The sequence below is a fragment of the Mirounga leonina genome, unplaced genomic scaffold (genome assembly GCF_011800145.1).
Source record: "Mirounga leonina isolate KUSES-001 unplaced genomic scaffold, KU_Mleo_1.0 Mir_154, whole genome shotgun sequence".
Classification (NCBI taxonomy): domain Eukaryota; kingdom Metazoa; phylum Chordata; class Mammalia; order Carnivora; family Phocidae; genus Mirounga; species Mirounga leonina.
Window position 1 is genome coordinate 124,071 of NW_023270389.1, and position 18,226 is coordinate 142,296.

Below are 18,226 nucleotides of genomic sequence, written 5' to 3' on the forward strand. Positions count from 1 at the left end.
TCACCTGCCCTGATCACCTGGATCACTGGGAGCCCAGTTTCAGGGTCCCCCAACAGACAAGTTCAGTGAGCATTCCAGGCCAGCCTGGTTGGCCACAGAAACTTCCTTGCTCTTAGGATTTCAGGAGTAATGCCTGATTTCTGTGGGCCCCAGTCAGAAGCCGCAGCAGAGCCTGGCCCCTGGTCTTGCGACTCCCGTTCCGACCACCAGGAGCTGAAACCCATTCCTAGGACCTGTCAGGTGCAGCAGAGGATTCTTCTGGGAACACCCTTCCCCAGGACACCCAAGGGAATTGGCCAGTAGAGACTTCAGCTCTGGGCGCTTGCTCTGTGTCAGACTCTCTTCTAAGGACTTTATGTGATGTGTCCACTATCGTCTTAACAAATCTGTGAGAGATATGAAGACCCCATTTTACAGATGAGGAAACTGACACTCCGGGAGCACGCCCAAAGCTCCAGAGATGCTCAGTGGCAGAGCTGAGTGCAAACCCAGGCTGCTTGGCCTGTTTCTCAGCCCTGCCTTTCCCTTGCTGCCAGTCAGCCAAGGTCCAGCACACCGGGGTCCATAAGCGAGCGCTTCCCCAGGTGAGCACACATGGCCTCTCTCCTGTCAGAGGACCAGGTCCTTGGCAAAGAGAAGCCTCTCCTTCAGAGAGAACCAGGTCTCCCAGCTTGGGGCCTGGGACCCATCCTCAAGCCAAATCCATGGGGAAAAGTGAGTCCCCACTCACTCCCACTGCAACCACCGCAGCCCCACGTGTCCCGGGCCACCAAGGACTCTGCCATTCACCCCAAACCACCCGTGGACCGAGGTGGGGGGTGGGTGTCCAGTCAAGACAACATTTTTTCTTTTTCCATTTTTTTATTAATCAAATGATACAAAACAACCGTCATTCTTTAAATGCCCAAGCACCCAGCTGGTCCTCTCCCAAAGTAACACCCTCCTCCACCTCTCTTTCTCGTCCCCTGCCCTGGGCCAGGGACAGAGTGCTGGGACAAGGCTGGGGCAGAGCTGGAGGCAGGAAGGTGTAGCACTGGACAGACAGCTACTGTGTGGGTTGGGGAAGAGATTAGGAAGGGCAGGTTCTCAGAGACCCTTTTTAGTAACAAATACCCAGCCCCATTCCCAGCCCCCTTCTTCCAGTCATTTCCGGTAGCCCACCTCCTCTCTGCCCTCCCACCCCCCCAACCGAATTACTTGGCCCTCTCACCATCCCTATCCCTCCAGCAGCTCACCACACCTATCCCTGGCCCCCACCCACCCTGAGCCCCCCTCTGGTGGGGACTCCTGGACCCGTTAGCTCCATGGCGCTCCCAGGGATGAAGTGCACAGAGCGCCCTGGGAAGGGTCACTGAGGACTTGAACCTTGCAGAGGTGAGGCAGGTGCAGACGGGGGAATCGTGTGGTGCAGGTGGAGAGGACTTTTATTTCTAGATCCCAACATCCCCCCCAAGAATTCCAGGAAAAGGTTCTCAGCTGCCCCGGACAGGGCTCTCCAGCTTCACACTCCTGGCTGCTTCTCCAATCAGCTCCCAGAAACTCCCAAACTCCAGTTTAGAATCGGTACAGCTGCCCAAGCTGGCAATTTTCTCTTCCAGCCCACAGTTGCTCTGAAGGGAGGGAAGACACCACAGCTCAGCAAGGCAGAACCTCCAACCTTCCTGCCCCGCCCTGCCCGGGGGCAGGAAGCAGAACCTGTGCCCGGCACTGGCAAGGGGAAGGTCCGGGGCTGCTAATGCCCGGGGCCGGGGCACAGTGGGTGGGGTCTTGGAGACCCTGCTGGGGAAGTCAGGGCGCTGCCTGGGCTGGGGCCCACTCGGTACCTGAATGAGGTGGGGCAGCTGCTGGGTGACCAGGTCCTGTAGTTCGGAGGCGGTCAGCGTCTCCTTCCCACCCTCCACAGAGTACTGGTGGAAGTTCTTGATGAGGGTCTCAATGGCCCTCTCCACGTCGCTGAATTCCTGCGCATCCTGAGGGCAGGGGACATCAGCAGCATCAGGGAGGCCCCACCCACCTAACAGCACCCTGGCTAATGGGGCAGAAGACAGCTGGAAGGCACAGGCGCTCCCACCCACTCCAGAGCCCAGCATCTAGCCCCCTGCCCCCACTGGCCTCTGCCATGAGCCACAGGCCAAGCAAGGCTTCCTCCCTGTCACTGGCAGCCCCCACGCAGGATGGGTTCTAGCACGAGGCATGGACACCTCTTCCCCGGAGGGCTCCTTGTGTGGACACATCACCCTGTGTAGACACCAGGGAGGAGTTTGGGTCTTCCAGGCAAGGTCTAGGGTACAAGGCAAGGCCAAGGCAAGGCAGCAGAAGTCAAGAGGGACGCAGACCCTCAAGGTGGAGGAGGGGAGCATGGGAACAGAAAGGCCAGGCATGAATGGGCCCACCTCAGCATTGGCTGACCGACACTGTCCCATGGCGCCCAGTGTGCTTATCCTGGTGAGAGTTGTGTTGTCCTACAGCTGGCCGCAGGGGAGCCGATGGCTCATGATCTGCCTAGAGGAGGGAGACCGAGGGGAGGGGAGGGCTCAGCATTTCTTTCTCAACTATCCCCTCTGGCTGTACCCCAGATATTCTGTGCCTCACTCAGGAGGTCGGGGCCAGCTCCACCCGAGGCCCGGTCCCTGCGAAGGATCCAGGCAGGAGCTAAGGTCACAGCCCCCAGGCCCACCCATCCAGAGGGAATCCCTTGGGCCTCACCCTAGATCAATCCTCCCACTTCTTCCCACCACTCACCTCTGCTATGCGCGCGCACACACACACACTCCAGCCTCTAGGACCTGGCCCCCAGCCCTTCTCCTGGCAGGCCAGGGTAGAATAGCCAAGTGTTGCCCTCTGGACAGGGGGCAGCCCATTTAGTTGAAAAGCCCTGTGTCTCCTTACCTGCTGGGAGCTGCTGGGACAGGATGCTAGGAGTTGGCTCACCTGAGCTCGGCTCTTATACCTGGGGGCAGGGAGGGAAGGCAGGGGGCTGGGCCTCCTCCCTAAGCCGCCCCTGCTATTACTGTGGTCTGGGCTGTGAGCCAGCTGTGTGGGCCCCACCCTCCATTGGCCAGAGCTCCAAGAGCCCGCCCACCCTGCCACTGGAGGGGACCATGGAGGGCTGGGTCTGGATTGCCCCTGGCCCCAGACCAGCAGGCAGAGTCAAGGCAAGAGAAAGGGAAGGGAAGAGTGGGGGCTTGGCAACACTGCAGGGTGAAGCCCAGGAGGAAAATCCTGGAGGAATTGTAGGGCAGGGAAGTGGAGGGGCTTTGAGAAGGAGAATCAGAGGCTGATCGAGGCAGGGCTTGTGGTCCAGAGGGAATGAGGGACATGTGAATTGAGAGAGGTCCCCAGGGACCACTCTGTACTTTGCCATATCACACACACGCACTCATACTCCTCCCAACAGGGCCAATTTGGATGGTGACACTCATACCTGCAGTCCCCATGGCTGAGAGGTGGGGAAGGAGCCACAGAAGGGCAGCCTGGTAGAGGGGGCCCGACTGAGTGTTGTCCCGACTCCCCTTCAGCTCCCCTCAGCCAGCAAGCACATGAGTGAGAGAGACCCAGATGGGTTACCTGGCAGTTAACAACCTCTCCAAACAGGTTGGGCTGCCTACTTCTCCCTCCCTCAGAAACCCATGCCTTCCCTAACACCCCCACCCCAATCCAGTGCCCAGGATGACATCCCAGGAAGCCTGGAATGACCCCAGTGGACCTCCTCACCTGATGGGGAGGGGGAAGGGAGAAGGGCAGGTGAGTTAGTGTGGGTCAAGGCAAGGATGGGGTGGGGCCCAAAGCCTGAACTCTGAGGTCAGAAGCATGTCTCCCACGCCCCTCCCAGCCCGTCCCTGTGTCTCCTTCTAGGGCTCCCCTGTACTTCTAGAAGTGTCTCCATGAAAATGCCCTCCCAAGAGTTATCTCATCATCTTGTGTTCCTCAGAGGGTCTCAATCTGGGGACCCCCTGAGGGGCTCAATCTGAGGGTTTCTCCAAGAGTGCCTCAAACTTGGATCCCACTGAGGAGTCTCAGTCTGGGGGACCCTCCTAGAGTCTCTCGCTGCAGGGAAGCCCCCTGTGAGATCCCCTCTGGAATGTCTTCAGCCAAATAACCCCTCAGAGTCCCAGCCTGGGGGTCCTTCTGGGGTCTCCCAGTCTGAGGGCACTTAGATGGAAGGTCTCAATCTAGGACCCTTTTTGGTGTGTGGTAGGGAGGTTGTCTCAACCTAAATGTTCCTCTGGAGTAATGGACACCAGACCCTGGCAGTGACAGCCGACGGAAGGCCTCACCCACTGGGCTGCCCTGCCTCTGCTCCCTCTGGTGGCGAGCAATGCAAACCATACGCCCCTCAAGCCAAGAAGGATGGGGAGAAGGGCACCACTGTCCATCCCACAGTCTTCATACCAGATCCTTGTGTCCATTCTTCTGCCTCACCCCTGCTATGCAGGGAGGAAGGAGAGGAGGGCCTAGTGTTCCCAAGCTGCCCATCCAGAGATGATCCTAGTTCATCACAGAGGCTATGGAACATCAACCCAGTTCCACCTATTCTTGTCTTTGTGAGCTCAGCCTCTCTAAAATCTGTCTCCTCATCTCTAATATAGGACCTAAAAATAGCACCTCCCTGGAGGGCAGTGGGCAGGGGATGGGCTAGACGGGGGACAGGCAGTAAGGAGGGCACCTGTTGTGATGAGCACTGGGTGGTGCATGGAAGCGATGAATCACTGAAGTCAATACCACACCATATGTTAACTAACTAGAATTTAAATAAAAATGTGGAAAAAAATAGTACCTACCTCAAAGGGCTGTGAGAATTAACTAACTTAACACAGGAAAAGTGTTTAGTACTGTGCCTGGTACACAGCAAGCCCTCAACCCAAGTTCACTGCTATCCTTACCATCCAATGACACAAACCCCAGGAATAAGAAAAGTGGGAGCTGCGGAGGCACCTGGCAGAATAGGACTCACTACACCTGCCCCAGAGATCTGTTCCTTCCTTTCATATACTCATTCATCAACCATTTACTTATTGAGCACCTACCCCGTCTAAGACCTGGTGCTAGATGCTGTCGAATCCAAAGATGACTAACATTCCTGGTCCTTAAAGAGCTCATAATTTTTTTTAAGACTTATTTATTTATTTGACAGAGAAAAAGCACAAGCAGGGGGAGCTTCAGAGGGAGAGGGAGAAGCAGGCTCCCCGCAGAGCAGGGAACTGACACAGGGCTCGATCCCAGGACCCTGGGATCATGACTTGAGCTAAAGGCAGACACTTAACCAACTGAGCCACCCAGGTGCCCCAAGAGCTCATAATTTTTGGACCCACTCTTGGTTCAGGGCAGAACTTATCCACTGCTTACTCTCAAGAGAAGAAAGAGGGGTAGGGTGGGAATAAGAAACATTTATGTTTCAAGGAAGAGGCTTTTTTTGGAGGGAGTGGGGTTCTGCCTGGCTGGCCCCGCCAAGCACTATCCTGGTCAGGGCTTTACTTCTTCCGGATCTCCAGGGCCCTCTCCTTCCGGATCTCCTTGGCCAGCTCCCCTATCAGTCTCCAGTATTCGTGGAACTTGAGCTCGGAGTCCTGATTCACATCCAAGCTCTTCATCTTCTCATCTAAGGAGCCCACATCCTGAGGAGACACCAAAGGAAAGGGTGGGGTTAGAAGTGAGAGTTCTCAAGACAGGGAGAGAGGCCAAAACTGCTCATCTCCACTCTCTCCATATAGGACCTGCCCGGCTGCAGCCCCCGGACGGCGCTGCCACGGGGTCGGGCAGTTAACCACCTCTCCAAACCAGCTGGGCTGCAATGGCAGGGGGCCCGACTCGTAGTGTTTGCCAGTGTGTAAACACTCCCCCCACGGCTGACTGTGAACCACAAACACGGTGTCTCTGAACACAGAGCTGGGAAGAGATGCACACAGTGGGCTCTCGCCCACAGCTGGTGAGCTCCGGCACAGCACTGCACCTGTGATTTGCTCAAGGACCCACTCTGGCCATCCTCAGAGCACAGGACCTCGGGGGGCCCACGCAGGCACGGGCCCACTCTGGGTCCTCAGAGCCCTCTCAGGCCACCTTCCTCCTTCACAGAAAGCTAGAGAAATTCACGGCCCTAAGCTGCTCATTTGCATAACCCCAACGTAGTCTCATTTTTTCCAGTTTGGTTATTAGCCTGGTTGATCAGAGGAATGGCAAAGAATGGGGTATCTGATTTTGTCCTTGACAAAGTCTCGCATGACAGGACTGTGAAATCAAAGGACATATAAACTGGACCCATGATCAAAGGATCTGTTACTAGATAAACAATCACAACCAAAACATAACCTATTGAACGATGGATTGATGTCAAGCTAGAGAAAGGTGCCGCAGGCAGAGCCTAATGCTCAATATTTGAATCAATATTTGCATGAAGGCAGAGCAGACATGCCAAATCCACAGAGGGCACAAAGCTAAAGCTACTTCATAGAAAAGCTAAGCAAGACCTTTGTAAAAGCCACAATCATGCCTTTTTTTTTTTTTTTTTTTAATATTTATTTGGGAGAGAGAGACAGCAAGCACAAGTGGGGGGAGAGGCAGAGGGAGAAGCAGACGCCCGCTGAGCAGGGATCCCGACACAGGGCTCAAATCCAAGACCCTGGGATCATGACCCGAGCCGAAGGCAGACACTTAATCAATTGAACCCCCAGGTGCCCCCACAATCATGTTTAATTTAAAACACTATAAGAACTGCCAGTGGAAGGCAAAGATGCCCAGTGTAACATTATATTGGGAGGGAGGAAGACATACAATTAATCAAGAGAAAGAAATAAAAGGTATAAGTATTAGGAAAGGAGAGGCAAATTCACCTCTTATTATATCAGCAGTTATATAATTGCAGACCTAGGAAAAACCAAGAGCGATAATGACCAACATTTCAACAACTGTAAGCACTTAATAGTGCTGACTGTTCCAAGGCTTATGCTAAACACAGGACATGCCTTACTCCATCTAACTTCATAATCTGCTGGAATGACGGGGACCTTGTCCACCTTGTTCCCCATTGTAATCCCAGTGCCAGGGAGAATGTCTGGCACATAGCAGATGCCTGTTCGTCACTGTAACCCAAAGCCTAGGACAGTGTCAGGACAGGACAGAGTAGGTGCTCAATAAATATTGATTGAATAAATGCAATCCAACAAGGAAGGTATTATTAGAAGTCTATTTCACAGATAAGAAATTAAGGCTCAGGGGCAGCTGGGTGGCTCAGTCGTTAGGCGTCTGCCTTCGGCTCAGGTCATGATCCCAAGGTCCTGGGATCAAGCCCCACATCGGGCTCCCTGCTCAGTGGGAGGCCTGCTTCTCCCTCTCCCACTCTCCCTGCTTGTATTCTCTCTCGCTGTCTCTCTATCAAATAAATAAAATAAAATATTAAAAAAAAAAGAAATTAAGGCTCAGAAGGAGTGGGTGACCAGGGAAGACAAGCTAGAATCCGCATTTGAACCTAGATTTTCTGACTCAAAGCTTAATGCTCTTATCCACTACTCTGTATTTCTTCCCCCCAGTCAGAAAGTATACGAAAGATCCTGTTTAAAAGAGTAACAAATGGGGGCACCTGGGTGGCTCAGTCAGGTAAGCATGTGCCTTGGCTCAGGTCATGATCTAAGGCTCCTGGGATGGAGCCCCGCACTGGGCTCCCTGCTCAGCAGAGAGCCTGCTTCTCCCTCTCCCTCTCCCACTCGCCCTGCTTGTGCGTTCACGCATGCGCTCTCTCTCGCTCTCTCTCTCTCTATCTCTGTAAAATGAATAAATAAAATATTTTTTTTAAATAGTAACAAATGAAATAAAGCACTTAGTCACAAATTAAGAAATCGATTAAGCTTTTGTAAAGAAAAATGAACTGAAGAATATGAGAAAACATGAATAGAAAAATGTACCCTTTTTTTGAAAGACTCAATAGTGTAAAGATGTCAATTTTCCCTGAAATATAATTTTATATGATCCTAATTAAGTATCTACAGGATTCCTTTTTTTAAGTTTTATTTTATTTTACTCTTTTTTAGTAACCTCTACACCCAACATGGGGCTCAAACTCACAACCCTGAGTTCAAGAGTCACACACTCTTCTGACTGAGCCATCCAGGCGTCCCTCTATAGGATTCTTTTTAACATGATTAAATGTTTCTAAAATTCTTCTTGAAAAACAAACTGTGGGATCCACCACAAAATTCTGAAAAATAAGAATAATGAAAGAAAACCAACCCTACAGGTAATTAAGGCATATTAAAACTACAATAATCAAACAAAATTGTTAATAAATAATAAAGATTAATGAAACCCAATAAAGAGACCCAAAATACATATGGCAATTGAATAAATAATAAAAGTGGTATTTCAGCAGGAAAATTTTAATAATAAAATAAATTGTTTTTTTTTTTAATATATTAAACTGAGAAAGACCTTTCCAAACTTGGCATAAAACACAGAAGCCATTGGGCGCCTGGGTGGCTCAGATGGTTAAGCATCTGCCTTTGGCTCAGGTCATGATCCCAGGGTCCTGGGATCGAGCCCTGCCTCGGGCTCCCTGCTAGGCGGGGAGCCTGCTTCTCCCTCTGTCTCTCTCTCTCTCTCTGACTCTCATGAATAAATAAATAAAACATTAAAAAAAAAAACAAACACAGAAGCCATTCACTAGAAGTTTGATAGATTTGACTACAGAAAAATTTTTTATATTCTGTATGGCAAAAACTACCAAAAATAAAGTCAAAGGACAAAGGACAAGTTAGGAGAAAATGTTTGCAACACATACAATAGACAAAAGGCATATTTCTTTATTCTATAAAGAGCTATAATAAATCAATATGAAAAAGAAAATCTCTTAAATAAAAGAAATAAGCAAGCAATTCACAGAGGATTATCCATGTCCATCAAAAAAACTTTTTTTTTTAAGATTTTATTTATTTATTTGACAGAGAGAGACACAGTGAGAGAGGGAACACAAGCAGGGGGAGTGGGAGAGGGAGAAGCAGGCTTCCCGCCGAGCAGGGAGCCCGATGCGGGGCTCGATCCCAGGACCCCGGGATCACGACCTGAGCTGAAGGCAGAGGCTCAACGACTGAGCCACCCGGGCGCCCCTCAAAAAAACTTTTTAATTTTCCATTTCAATCAGAATTCAAGAAGTGTAAATCAGAGCAAGGGATCAGTTTCACATATTAGATTAGCAAAAACCGAGTCTGATAAGACCCGATTTGGGCAAGGACGCAGGGAAATAGGCATTTGTATGCACTGTTGGCCTTGAAACCTTGCTTGGGAGGCAATATCCATGAAAATGAAAAACAAACATGCTTTTGACCTAATATTTCTACTGCCACACATTTACCCTAAATAGTTTCCTCAAGTATGTAAAGAAATGTAAACAAGAATGTTTGCAAAAGAAAGAAAATGGGTATCAGAAATATCCATCAATAGAAACTTAGCTACATAAATTTGTGTTAACCTATATACCATATGTATAGTGCATCATTTTCTTAAAACAGGAAAGTATCCACTTTTTTAAAGATTTTATTTATTTATTTGACAGAGAGAGAGAGAATGCGCACATGCACTTAAGCAGGGGGAGTGGCAGGCAGGGGAGAGGGAGAAGCAGGCTTCCCGCAGAGCAGGGAACCCTTAGCAGGCAGATCCCAGGACCCTGGGATCATGACCTGAGCCAAAGGCAGACGCTTAACGACTAAGCCACCCAGGCGCCCCATGGTTCCATTTTTAAAAAGGTATTTGTAGAACAGTAGTTAAGATGCATTTATTCATTTACTCAACAATTCTTACTCTTTTTTTAAATTTTTTTTTTTTTTAATTTCACTCACTTGATATCTGCTCTAAGTGTTGGAGATAAAACAGTGAGCATATTCCTTTCCTTCATAGGACTTACATTCTTGGTAACATGTAAGTGTGTACGGAAGTCAGGTTGTGATGGGTGTGTTGTGAAAGAAAATAAAGGAGGTAAAGGAATAGAGGACAAGGAAGGTGATCTTTGCATTCTTAGGTGAAGGAAGGCAATGCTGAGGATTTGCCATTTGAGCAGAAATCTGAGTTCAGTGAGAGTAAGACTAGCCAATACCTAAGGAGTAAGCATTTTGGACCAGGAGAGCAAATAAGTATAAGTAACTTTGCTGCGTTTGAGTTTTGCTATAAAGGGGAGCGGAGATATAAGACATAGCAGGAGGGACTTACAGAGCCAAGAGAGAGGGCTGTTTTGGGTTTTGTTTTGTTTTGCTTTCCTTTTTTTAAGATGGGAGATATTACAGAATATTGGGAAACCAATCAGAACAATCCAGTGGAGAGGGAAAACTGATGATGCCAGAGAGAGGAGGAGGAACTGAAAGAGTCCAGATTTTAAGTGGTGAGAAAGAATGGAGTCGGGCAGCAGAGGAGGGTTGCCTTGGGCAGAGACAGAGGCTTCAGGTAACAGGCAGGCCCCGTAAATGCTGCTCTGCTTAGATTTGGGGAGACAGTACACAGGAGTTTCCTGATTGCTCTTAATTTTCTCTAGAAAATTCTCAGTGAGAGGGAGAATGTGGAAAGAGGGACTGGGGTTTGAGGAGAGGAAAAGTTGTGACACTGTCATCTGAAAGAGGTGGTAAATGAACCAAATTGAGAAATGGAGCAGAATTGGCAGGCCGTGCCAAGGGCCCCCTTGGAGTTTGTGGTTCCAGAATTAAAGAGAGACAAGTCAACACTGTGTATCAACTATACTTCAATGAAAAAATAATAATAACAAAAATTATAAAGTGGGACAAGTCAAGCACCTTTTCCTGCAGCCAGATTCAGCTACCCAAGTGCAGAGGCAGAATGGTTCATAGACGACTGATCGGGTTGTTGTTGTTTTTTCTTTGAGAACGGAAATTTTTGCTGTATTTTGGATCTGAGAAAGAATGGTAGATTTAGCCCTCAAGTTAATGGAGGTGAAATACTGGACTTAACCTGAGTTGAGATTCCGTCAACAAGCACAGGGAGAAACAGAACCAAGGGAGCTGAGGGACTGATTGTGTTGCTGAGCCTTAGAACCCAGCTGAGTGAGAAGAGAACTGACACAAGGGGCTGACATGGGAAAGAAAATACGACAGGGTCAGGAGAATGACGGTCCCCATGGAGTCGAGGAAATGCTAGAGTGGGAGGAACAGAACTGGAATGGCAGGAGGTGGTACCCAGGGAAAAGGAGGCTTGAAATTGAGATTCTGGAGGTGGTACATTATTTTGCTAATGACAAGATCTGAAGCAAGAACAAAGGAGTAGACTGATCAGAAGCAGGACAGAATCTTTGGAAGCAAGGAGTTGAAGAAGTTGAAAGGCCCAGGTGTTGGATGAATTTTCTGTGTGCAGACTGAGGACCCCGACAAAAGCAGTGATGAGAAACAGTAAGGCAGAAGCTGAAGGGCGCAGATTCCAAGGAGCTTTGCATAGTAGGAAGAAGAAGAAACTAAGATCTGGAAGCAGTGACAAAAAGCTAAGAGGTCACTTCTTGCATTTCCAGGCCCGGAGGGAGTTGGATTTGGAGGAAAAACCAGTCACTATGTGGCAAGGCTACAGGGAATGTTGAACCTCAGGTGGAGTCTCAAGTCTCCTGAGAGAAGAGGAAGGGAAAAGTCTGAGAAGTCTAGGGATGTACGGGATTTTGCATATGATAGACTGAGTTTCCAAGATGTGTTTGTTGTTTGTTTGTTTATTTTTAAATCCATATCCACACACTTTCACGTGCCTGTGAATTCTCAGAAAGGGTATAAAAGAAACTTAACAGCCTGCTATGATTAGGCAACTCGGAGTGGATGAAATCTAAACTCCTACTCTGTCCAGCGAGTAGGAGAGAAGGAATGACCTTATCCGGTACGTTATTGAGGGGATTCCCAGAGGGGGTGAGAAGTAGTCAAAGATTACTTACAGGTCCCTCCTACCCTGAGGTTCTGTCACCCCAAGAACTGGGCTATGATTTTCTTTTTGACAAACCCCTTTCTACAGCTGGGCCTCAGTTTCTATACATGTGAGGTGAGCAGTTTGGTCTGTGTTTTCTCTCACCCTCCTTCTAGCACTGATGGTCTACGACTCTCCTGGAAGCCACCTTTGGGCCCACTCCTGTAGTGGAGAGGTAAGACCAGAGAGCAGACACAAGACCCAACAGCTCTGTCTGAGGGGAGTACAAAGTCCAGTAACACACTTGCACTCTCAACAACACAGTGTGGCCAAGCTACACACACAGTCACCCACACCCTTGTCCACCACACACCTGGGGTCACATTATTGTGCCCGGAAACATCACCTCACATCCACAGTGTCCCGCAGCCACTGTCTTCCAAAATCTCAGGCCCAGAGACCCCCACTTACCTTGAGCAAGTGAGGCAACTGCTGAGCGGCCAGTTCCCTAAACTCATCGATGCTGAGGCTACCCTTCCGGCCCCCCTGCCCTGCAAAGGTGAAGAAGGTGCTGACCACTGTCTCAATGGCCGCCTCCAGCTCAGTCAGTGGCTCTGCTGCCATCAGGACTCTGTAGGACGGGGAGGGAGAGAAGGGGAGAGTTAGAATAGACCAGAGTGCCCTGCCCTGGCATTGCCACCTCAGGCCCCTGCCTGGAAGAAGCATTATGGGCCAGCAGAGAGGGGACAGGGATGGAGCCTGGGGCAGGGACCAGGAAACAACTGCTCAGCGTAGGTGGGGGAAGGGGTGTTTGCTTCCAGAAACACCATCCTCTCTAGGTCTGAGCCTGCTGGTCCTTTCCAAGTGTCAGTGCCTTAGGGACCCCTCGGTGGTGGCCCTTCGGTCTGGAGACCCCTCTGAGAGGAGGCACTTTGGAACGGCCCCTCTGTGGCCTTCAGTCCCAAGGGCCCTTTCTTGGAGGCCCACCCGTCCCAAGGGGTCACGAGGCTGCTTGTCTCCAAAGCTTGTTTGTGCAGGGACTCCGCCCGCCCACACGCTCCCGCCCGCTCTTCCCAGCAGACAAGCCCGGGGTCAGGCAAACCGCCGGCTGCGGTCAGCCTGCGATCAGGCCGCAGGGACCCCGCCCCGCAGGGGCAGCGGGCACAGGGCCCAGCCCACTCCTCCAGCCCCTTCCCGCCACTCCCCTCCACGAGGACAGCGGCCGGCCCCCCAAAGCCTCCCGAACCCCAGTCCGAGCTGGCTCGGGGAGACGCCCGGGAGCCCCGGGGCGGGGGTGGTGGGGGCGAGGGGCGGGAAGGCGCCCGGCCCCAGGGTGGGGGCACGGGACTCACCGCGGCAGGGGGAAGTGGGCGCAGGAGCCGGAGGGCAGGAGGCAGCGGAGCCCCAGCCCAGCCCCGAGGTGTCCAGCTTCTGCCTTGATGCCGGAGGGAGGAGACCGCCCAGGCCCGCCTCTCGCCCGCCTCCCGCCCCCCAGCATCCGGGCGGGGTGCCCGGGTCCCCCCGCCCGGCCCGGCCCACGCGCGCCCCTCTGCAGGGGGGAGGCGGGAAGGCGCCTCCCGGACAGACCCCCTCTGGGCACCGGGAGCCCACCGCCCCGGTAGGCTCTGCATCCTAGAGGCCCGAGAGGGAGCCCTGCCCAGGAGTTCAGTCTGAGAAGCACCACTGAGAGCCCTTCCGAATGAGATCCTGAAAAGGACCCTGCAGCCCAAGACCCCCAAGAGGCTCCCACACACAGAGGGGAATCCCGCTGAGACCCCCGTGGAGAAAGATTTCCTGGACCGAAATCTCTCAGCGGGGAGTGAGACTCCCAAGATGAAAGGGATTCCCTGAGAGGTCCCCTCACTGAGACCCCTCAGCAGGATCCTCCCCTTTCCTGCCAGTGCTGGGGTGGGGGTGGGGCGAGGCCTCTCCGGGTCCCTCCCAGGACCTTTCCCAGCCCCTTCCGCCTGGGCCCTGCCTGCTGGTGCCCAGCAGGGAGGGGGGAGGCAACTGAGGCTGGACAAGAGGACACAGGGCAGCCTGTTCTAGCCCAGGAGACAGAGGGCGCCTCTGTCCACTCCTGGCCCCTTGCCCCACTGGGTGTCTGTCTGTGAAGGGGTGGAGCCAGTGGGGAGGGGGGGTCAGTGGGGGAAGGGCTGAAGACAGGTCTCCCCACACAGCTCCCTTAGCCACATTTGCAGACTCGTCTGTCCAGAACCTGCTCCCACCTCGGGTCCGGGCTGACAGTAAGTATCCTGTGTCTCCTGTGCTCGGTCTCTCCTGTGGCCAGCTTGGGGGAAAGGGGACTTCAGCAGGGCTCCTCAGGTCTGGGGACAATAGCATTGTGCCGCACCGAGGGTCTGGGAGGGGTTTGAGTGACAGCAGTTTGGGATTCGGGGGAGACAGGGTTTGGACAGTAGTGCAGGGAAGCAAGTGAAGGTCAGAGGGAGGTCTGTGGTATTCCTCAGAGAACGAAGAAGCCAGTGGGGAGCCCAGCCACCAAGCTTCCAGGAGATCAAGCCCCCCTACCACAGAGCCCTCAGAGTGCCCTCCCAAGGCTCCCTCACTCTCCCGGTGCTGGGGAAGGGAGCCAGCTCCCACCTTGCTTCCAGGCGGGTACGAATAAGAAGGCAAATGGAACTGTTGCTTCTGTCCCCACACCCACCACCACCCAGCCTTGCCAAGGGCTCAGGTCCCAGGGAAATCTGGGGGTGGCAGAGCATGGACCATGTGAGATCAAGAGGAGGGGGCATTAGGGTATTGTACCCACTCCCAACTTTCCTTTCACGTGACCTTCCCTTTCTTGGCTCAGACTTTCAGACTCCTCTTTCCTTCAAGTCTTTCCCTTTGTTTTCCTGTCTGCCCCCTCCCTGCCAAAGTACTCTCCAAACGGCCCCTACATAAAATCCCAGGCTGCTCAAGGGCTCCAGGCAACCTCTAAGTGCCCCTACTGGATGGGGCCAATAACTGAGCCACCAACAGCCCTCCCCCACAAACACTCTTATCCCCTCCATCAGTCCCGGCTTGGGTTCCATCTCCCCAGGTCTCTGTGACAACTGCTTCTCATGTCCAGAGTTCAGGTGACACTCACAAGGTTCCCATTGTAAAGGTGGAATGTCATTTGATCAGGGCCCATTGTTCAGCCCCCCAGGCCTGGGGAAAGACAAGGACACCTGATCTGAGACACCTGAGCTGTCCCCTGAGGCTGTGAGGGGGATGACCATCCCAAGGCCAAAAGAAAGAGGCCCACTGGCTTGGCAGTCCCCTCTCCTCAACAAAACCCTCCATTTTTCTCTTCTTCTCTCCCCTTGAATTCAGAGGACATACTCAGCCTTTTATCTCCCCCAACATATATCAGACCCATTCTCCCACTACCACTGTCCTCACATCATCCAGGCTGGGCCTAGGCGAGGGAGTGGGCAGCAGCAGGGACAAGGCCCCAGGGGTCTCCTCTCCCTCACACTGGAAGCCCTGGCTCTGGGGAAAGGCTTGGTCATTCCTCTCTCGATTCCCACCATCACCCGATGGAAGGCCTGATTGTGCAGAGAAGTAAGAGGAACCAAACTAGAGGTAATGGAGATGCACCCCGGGGAAACCGAAGTGACCTGTTCAGGAGAGAGCAGAGTTAAAGGATCAAAAGAGGCCCCAGTCTGCTGACAGGAAGCTCAGAGGCACTTAGATCCCCGTCCCCATGAAGCCTTGGGCCAGCCACTCAGGCTGCCACTCTCTCCATCAGGCTGGCTGAGGGCACCAAGACTGGCTCCTTGCTAGGGGTAGACAGCAGAGTCAAGGCCGTAGGGAACGCAGCTCACCACCCTCAGCAGCAGAGCTTAGCTGTGCTAGGCAGGCAAGGCAGGGTAAAAATAGAGCCAGAGGAAGCTTGGCAGTGTCCTGTGACCATCCCCACCTGCCTGCCCCGCCCTCCTCAGTGTCCACCCAGGCAGCCAGGAGCCACTTCAGAGTCCACTGCAGGCCCCTAGAGCCAGCCCAGCTCCAGCGGCTCTACCTCCATGGCCCCAGTCCCTGACTCCCTCTGGCTGGGATATGGATTGAGGGACACAGAGAACAAGCCTGGATTTAGGCCTGTTTGGGTTCCCACATCCTAAAGTCTCAGTGACAGGTAAATTCCAGTGTGGCTCTGCTCTCAGGGCAACTTCAGGTGCAGGACCAGGGCCAGGTCTGAGGGCTCCCCTCCCCCCAACCCCAGATACCCTGAGCATGGTCCCCAACTTACTTCCATGGTGGGGGGTGGGTAGGTAAGCTGCGCGATGGGCTCTGAGCTGGAGACAGCGATGGAGACTCTCATCAATGTGTTCCATGCCCACTCGGGCAAGGAGGGAGACAAGTACAAGCTGAGCAAGAAGGAGCTAAAAGAGCTGCTGCAGACTGAGCTCTCCGGCTTCCTGGACGTGAGCACAGAGCGGGATACAGGGTGGGATGGGTGAGGGGTGGAGGAACAACAACTGGGGACCTCCCTACCATCTTCCCACCCCACCCCAACTCAGTCCAATCATCTTCTTCTCCCAGACTTCTTTCCTGGATTTTTCTTGGTTCAAGGCAAAATACCCTAATTTGTTAATCACCTGTTAAGTGCTAGGACCCATGCAGACGCATCATTAAAGAAGGCTCACAGTCTAGAAGGGAAAGACTGACACATGGAAGTAAACCATGAATACCAGGAAGTAATCTGTTCAGGAGAGCCCAGAGTTGAAGGATCAAAAGAGGCCCCAGTCTGCTGACAGGAAGCTCAGAAGCACTTACATCCCCGTCCCCATGAATCCTTGGGCCAGCCACTTAGGAACTACACAGAGCTTTAACAGAATTGCCAGAAAGGACTTCGGGACAATACTAACCTGACTGAAGTGGGCTTCTCCAGAGAGGTGGCACTTGAGCCATGGATTTCCACTGGAATATTATTAGGATAAATGTAGACATATTAAGAGGTATCTGCATGAACAAAAGCCTGGAAGAAAGAACATGGAGCATGCTCAGTAGTTTTGACCAGAGTGAAGGATGCAGAAAAGTAGGCTGCAAATGCTGATTATTCTATAATAAAGAAGCCAGGAGAGAGTGCACCAGCTTTGAGGTTTTATCAGGCCTGGGCTCCAATTCTGACCCTGCCACCTTCCAGCTGTGTCACTTAGGCACATTATTTAACACCAACTGTTAATTTGTTTATTCTCTAGTATGCAAATAATGAAACCTACCTCATACTGTTTGTGTTAGAATTAACAATTTTACAAGACAATCCCTGTAAAGCTTCTCTAGGCACTCAACATATGGTAATCGATGTTGTTATTACTCTGCCTTGTTAAGGGGTTTATTCTGTAGGTAACAGGAGGCCACCAGTGTTAGTTTTAAGGAGGGACTCCGAACAGTCCCATAATTAGATGTAGTTCTGCCTCTTGCTCACCTCTGCCTTCTTCCCAATCAACTACCTCCCCTTGCCCCTGATTCAGTACTATTCATCTCCCTACAAACCCACCTCTCCATCTCCTCCCTCCACAGGCCCAGAAGGATGCAGATGCTGTGGACAAGGTGATGAAAGAGCTAGACGAGAATGGAGATGGGGAGGTAGACTTCCAGGAGTACGTGGTGCTGGTGGCTGCCCTCACAGTAGCCTGCAACAACTTTTTCTGGGAGAACAGTTGAGCAGACAGCCCCAGTGGGCAGCGCCCTTCCCCCTCCTCCCCCCTCACCCCACTTTTCCCTCCCTACACTCCTACCCTTGCCCACCCTCCACCAAGGGCGCAAGAGTAGTGGGCCAAGCCTGCAACTCATCTTTCATTAAAGGCTCTTCTCTGGCCAGCTGCTGTCTGTCTCCTTTGGGGTCTGGGAGTGAGGAAATCAAGGTTGCTCACTCCCAATTCACCTTATTTGGGAAGGGATCTTATTCGGAGAGAGGTCAAGGGGACATTACATCTTCCTAGCTGAGGAATGCTCAAGGCCCAGGAAGGTAGGTGTTCAAAGTTCCAGCTGCAAAGACAGAAGAATTTCCCTTCAGTCTGCAAAGAATATTTACTGAGGACCTGCCATGTGCTAAACATTGTGTAGAAACTGGGGGTGTAGTGGTGCACAAAACAAACACGACCCTTACTGTCACATAGGTCAAGTCCAGTAAGGATGCCAGACCATTAAACACACACACACACACACACACATACACAAATGCTAGGAAGAAAACGAAAGGATCGTGATGCACGCATATGCAGAAGGGCTGAAGATGTGTTCGTTCCACTCATTCCTCAAACACCTGAGTATTTTTATTGTGTACCCAGGCATAAGAAAAATCCTGTGTAGGTCTGCATCGAAACGCACAGGACTGGCAGATGGGGAGGGCATGGAAGGGGGAGCAGGGACACAA

The 18,226-nt window shown here is 52.0% G+C and overlaps 3 protein-coding genes across 6 annotated transcripts; 1 reads left to right on the top strand and 2 right to left on the bottom strand.

Moving 5' to 3' along the window:
- Nucleotides 1-841: 841 nt before the first annotated feature.
- On the bottom strand, nucleotides 842-5,160 carry S100A14 (S100 calcium binding protein A14). Of its 2 annotated transcripts, none has more exons than XM_035009615.1 (4): nucleotides 3,425-5,160; nucleotides 2,394-2,502; nucleotides 1,824-1,970; nucleotides 842-1,610 (listed from the first exon to the last, which is right to left on the bottom strand). In XM_035009615.1, the coding sequence occupies exons 2-4, from the start codon at nucleotides 2,421-2,423 to the stop codon at nucleotides 1,473-1,475; spliced, it is 315 nt and encodes a 104-aa protein (XP_034865506.1). In that variant the 5' UTR covers nucleotides 2,424-2,502; nucleotides 3,425-5,160; the 3' UTR covers nucleotides 842-1,472. The 2 variants fall into 2 exon arrangements, with proteins under 2 accessions (XP_034865506.1, XP_034865507.1); XM_035009616.1 differs by lacking the exon at nucleotides 3,425-5,160 and adding an exon at nucleotides 2,890-2,911.
- On the bottom strand, nucleotides 2,522-13,348 carry S100A13 (S100 calcium binding protein A13). Of its 2 annotated transcripts, XM_035009613.1 has the most exons (4): nucleotides 13,215-13,348; nucleotides 12,334-12,493; nucleotides 5,476-5,615; nucleotides 2,522-2,950 (listed from the first exon to the last, which is right to left on the bottom strand). In XM_035009613.1, exons 2-4 carry the CDS (start codon nucleotides 12,484-12,486, stop codon nucleotides 2,713-2,715), a joined length of 531 nt encoding a protein of 176 aa, XP_034865504.1. In that variant the 5' UTR covers nucleotides 12,487-12,493; nucleotides 13,215-13,348; the 3' UTR covers nucleotides 2,522-2,712. The 2 variants fall into 2 exon arrangements, with proteins under 2 accessions (XP_034865504.1, XP_034865505.1); XM_035009614.1 differs by lacking the exon at nucleotides 2,522-2,950 and having other exon boundaries at nucleotides 5,371-5,615.
- A 560-nt stretch (nucleotides 13,349-13,908) lies between these two features.
- On the top strand, nucleotides 13,909-17,670 carry S100A1 (S100 calcium binding protein A1). 2 transcript variants are annotated; one of them, XM_035009617.1, is made up of 3 exons: nucleotides 13,909-14,108; nucleotides 16,119-16,271; nucleotides 17,371-17,670. In XM_035009617.1, exons 2-3 carry the CDS (start codon nucleotides 16,131-16,133, stop codon nucleotides 17,512-17,514), a joined length of 285 nt encoding a protein of 94 aa, XP_034865508.1. In that variant the 5' UTR covers nucleotides 13,909-14,108; nucleotides 16,119-16,130; the 3' UTR covers nucleotides 17,515-17,670. The 2 variants fall into 2 exon arrangements, with proteins under 2 accessions (XP_034865508.1, XP_034865509.1); XM_035009618.1 differs by having other exon boundaries at nucleotides 13,995-14,108; nucleotides 16,108-16,271.
- The last annotated feature ends 556 nt before the right edge of the window (nucleotides 17,671-18,226 follow it).

Excerpts from the sequence above, each read along its gene's own strand:
- S100A14 (XM_035009615.1), bottom strand. The coding sequence starts at position 2,423 with ATGGGACAGTGTCGGTCAGCCAATGCTGAG. Across the intron at positions 1,971-2,393 it reads GTCGGTCAGCCAATGCTGAG|GATGCGCAGGAATTCAGCGA; the intron begins GTGGGCCCATTC and ends CCCTGCCCTCAG. Across the intron at positions 1,611-1,823 it reads AGCTGCCCCACCTCATTCAG|AGCAACTGTGGGCTGGAAGA; the intron begins GTACCGAGTGGG and ends CCCTCCCTTCAG.
- S100A13 (XM_035009613.1), bottom strand. The coding sequence starts at position 12,486 with ATGGCAGCAGAGCCACTGACTGAGCTGGAGGCGGCCATTGAGACAGTG. Across the intron at positions 5,616-12,333 it reads AGTTGCCTCACTTGCTCAAG|GATGTGGGCTCCTTAGATGA; the intron begins GTAAGTGGGGGT and ends GTGTCTCCTCAG. Across the intron at positions 2,951-5,475 it reads GCCCTGGAGATCCGGAAGAA|GTATAAGAGCCGAGCTCAGG; the intron begins GTAAAGCCCTGA and ends CCCTGCCCCCAG.
- S100A1 (XM_035009617.1), top strand. The coding sequence starts at position 16,131 with ATGGGCTCTGAGCTGGAGACAGCGATGGAGACTCTCATCAATGTGTTC. Across the intron at positions 16,272-17,370 it reads AGCTCTCCGGCTTCCTGGAC|GCCCAGAAGGATGCAGATGC; the intron begins GTGAGCACAGAG and ends CTCCCTCCACAG.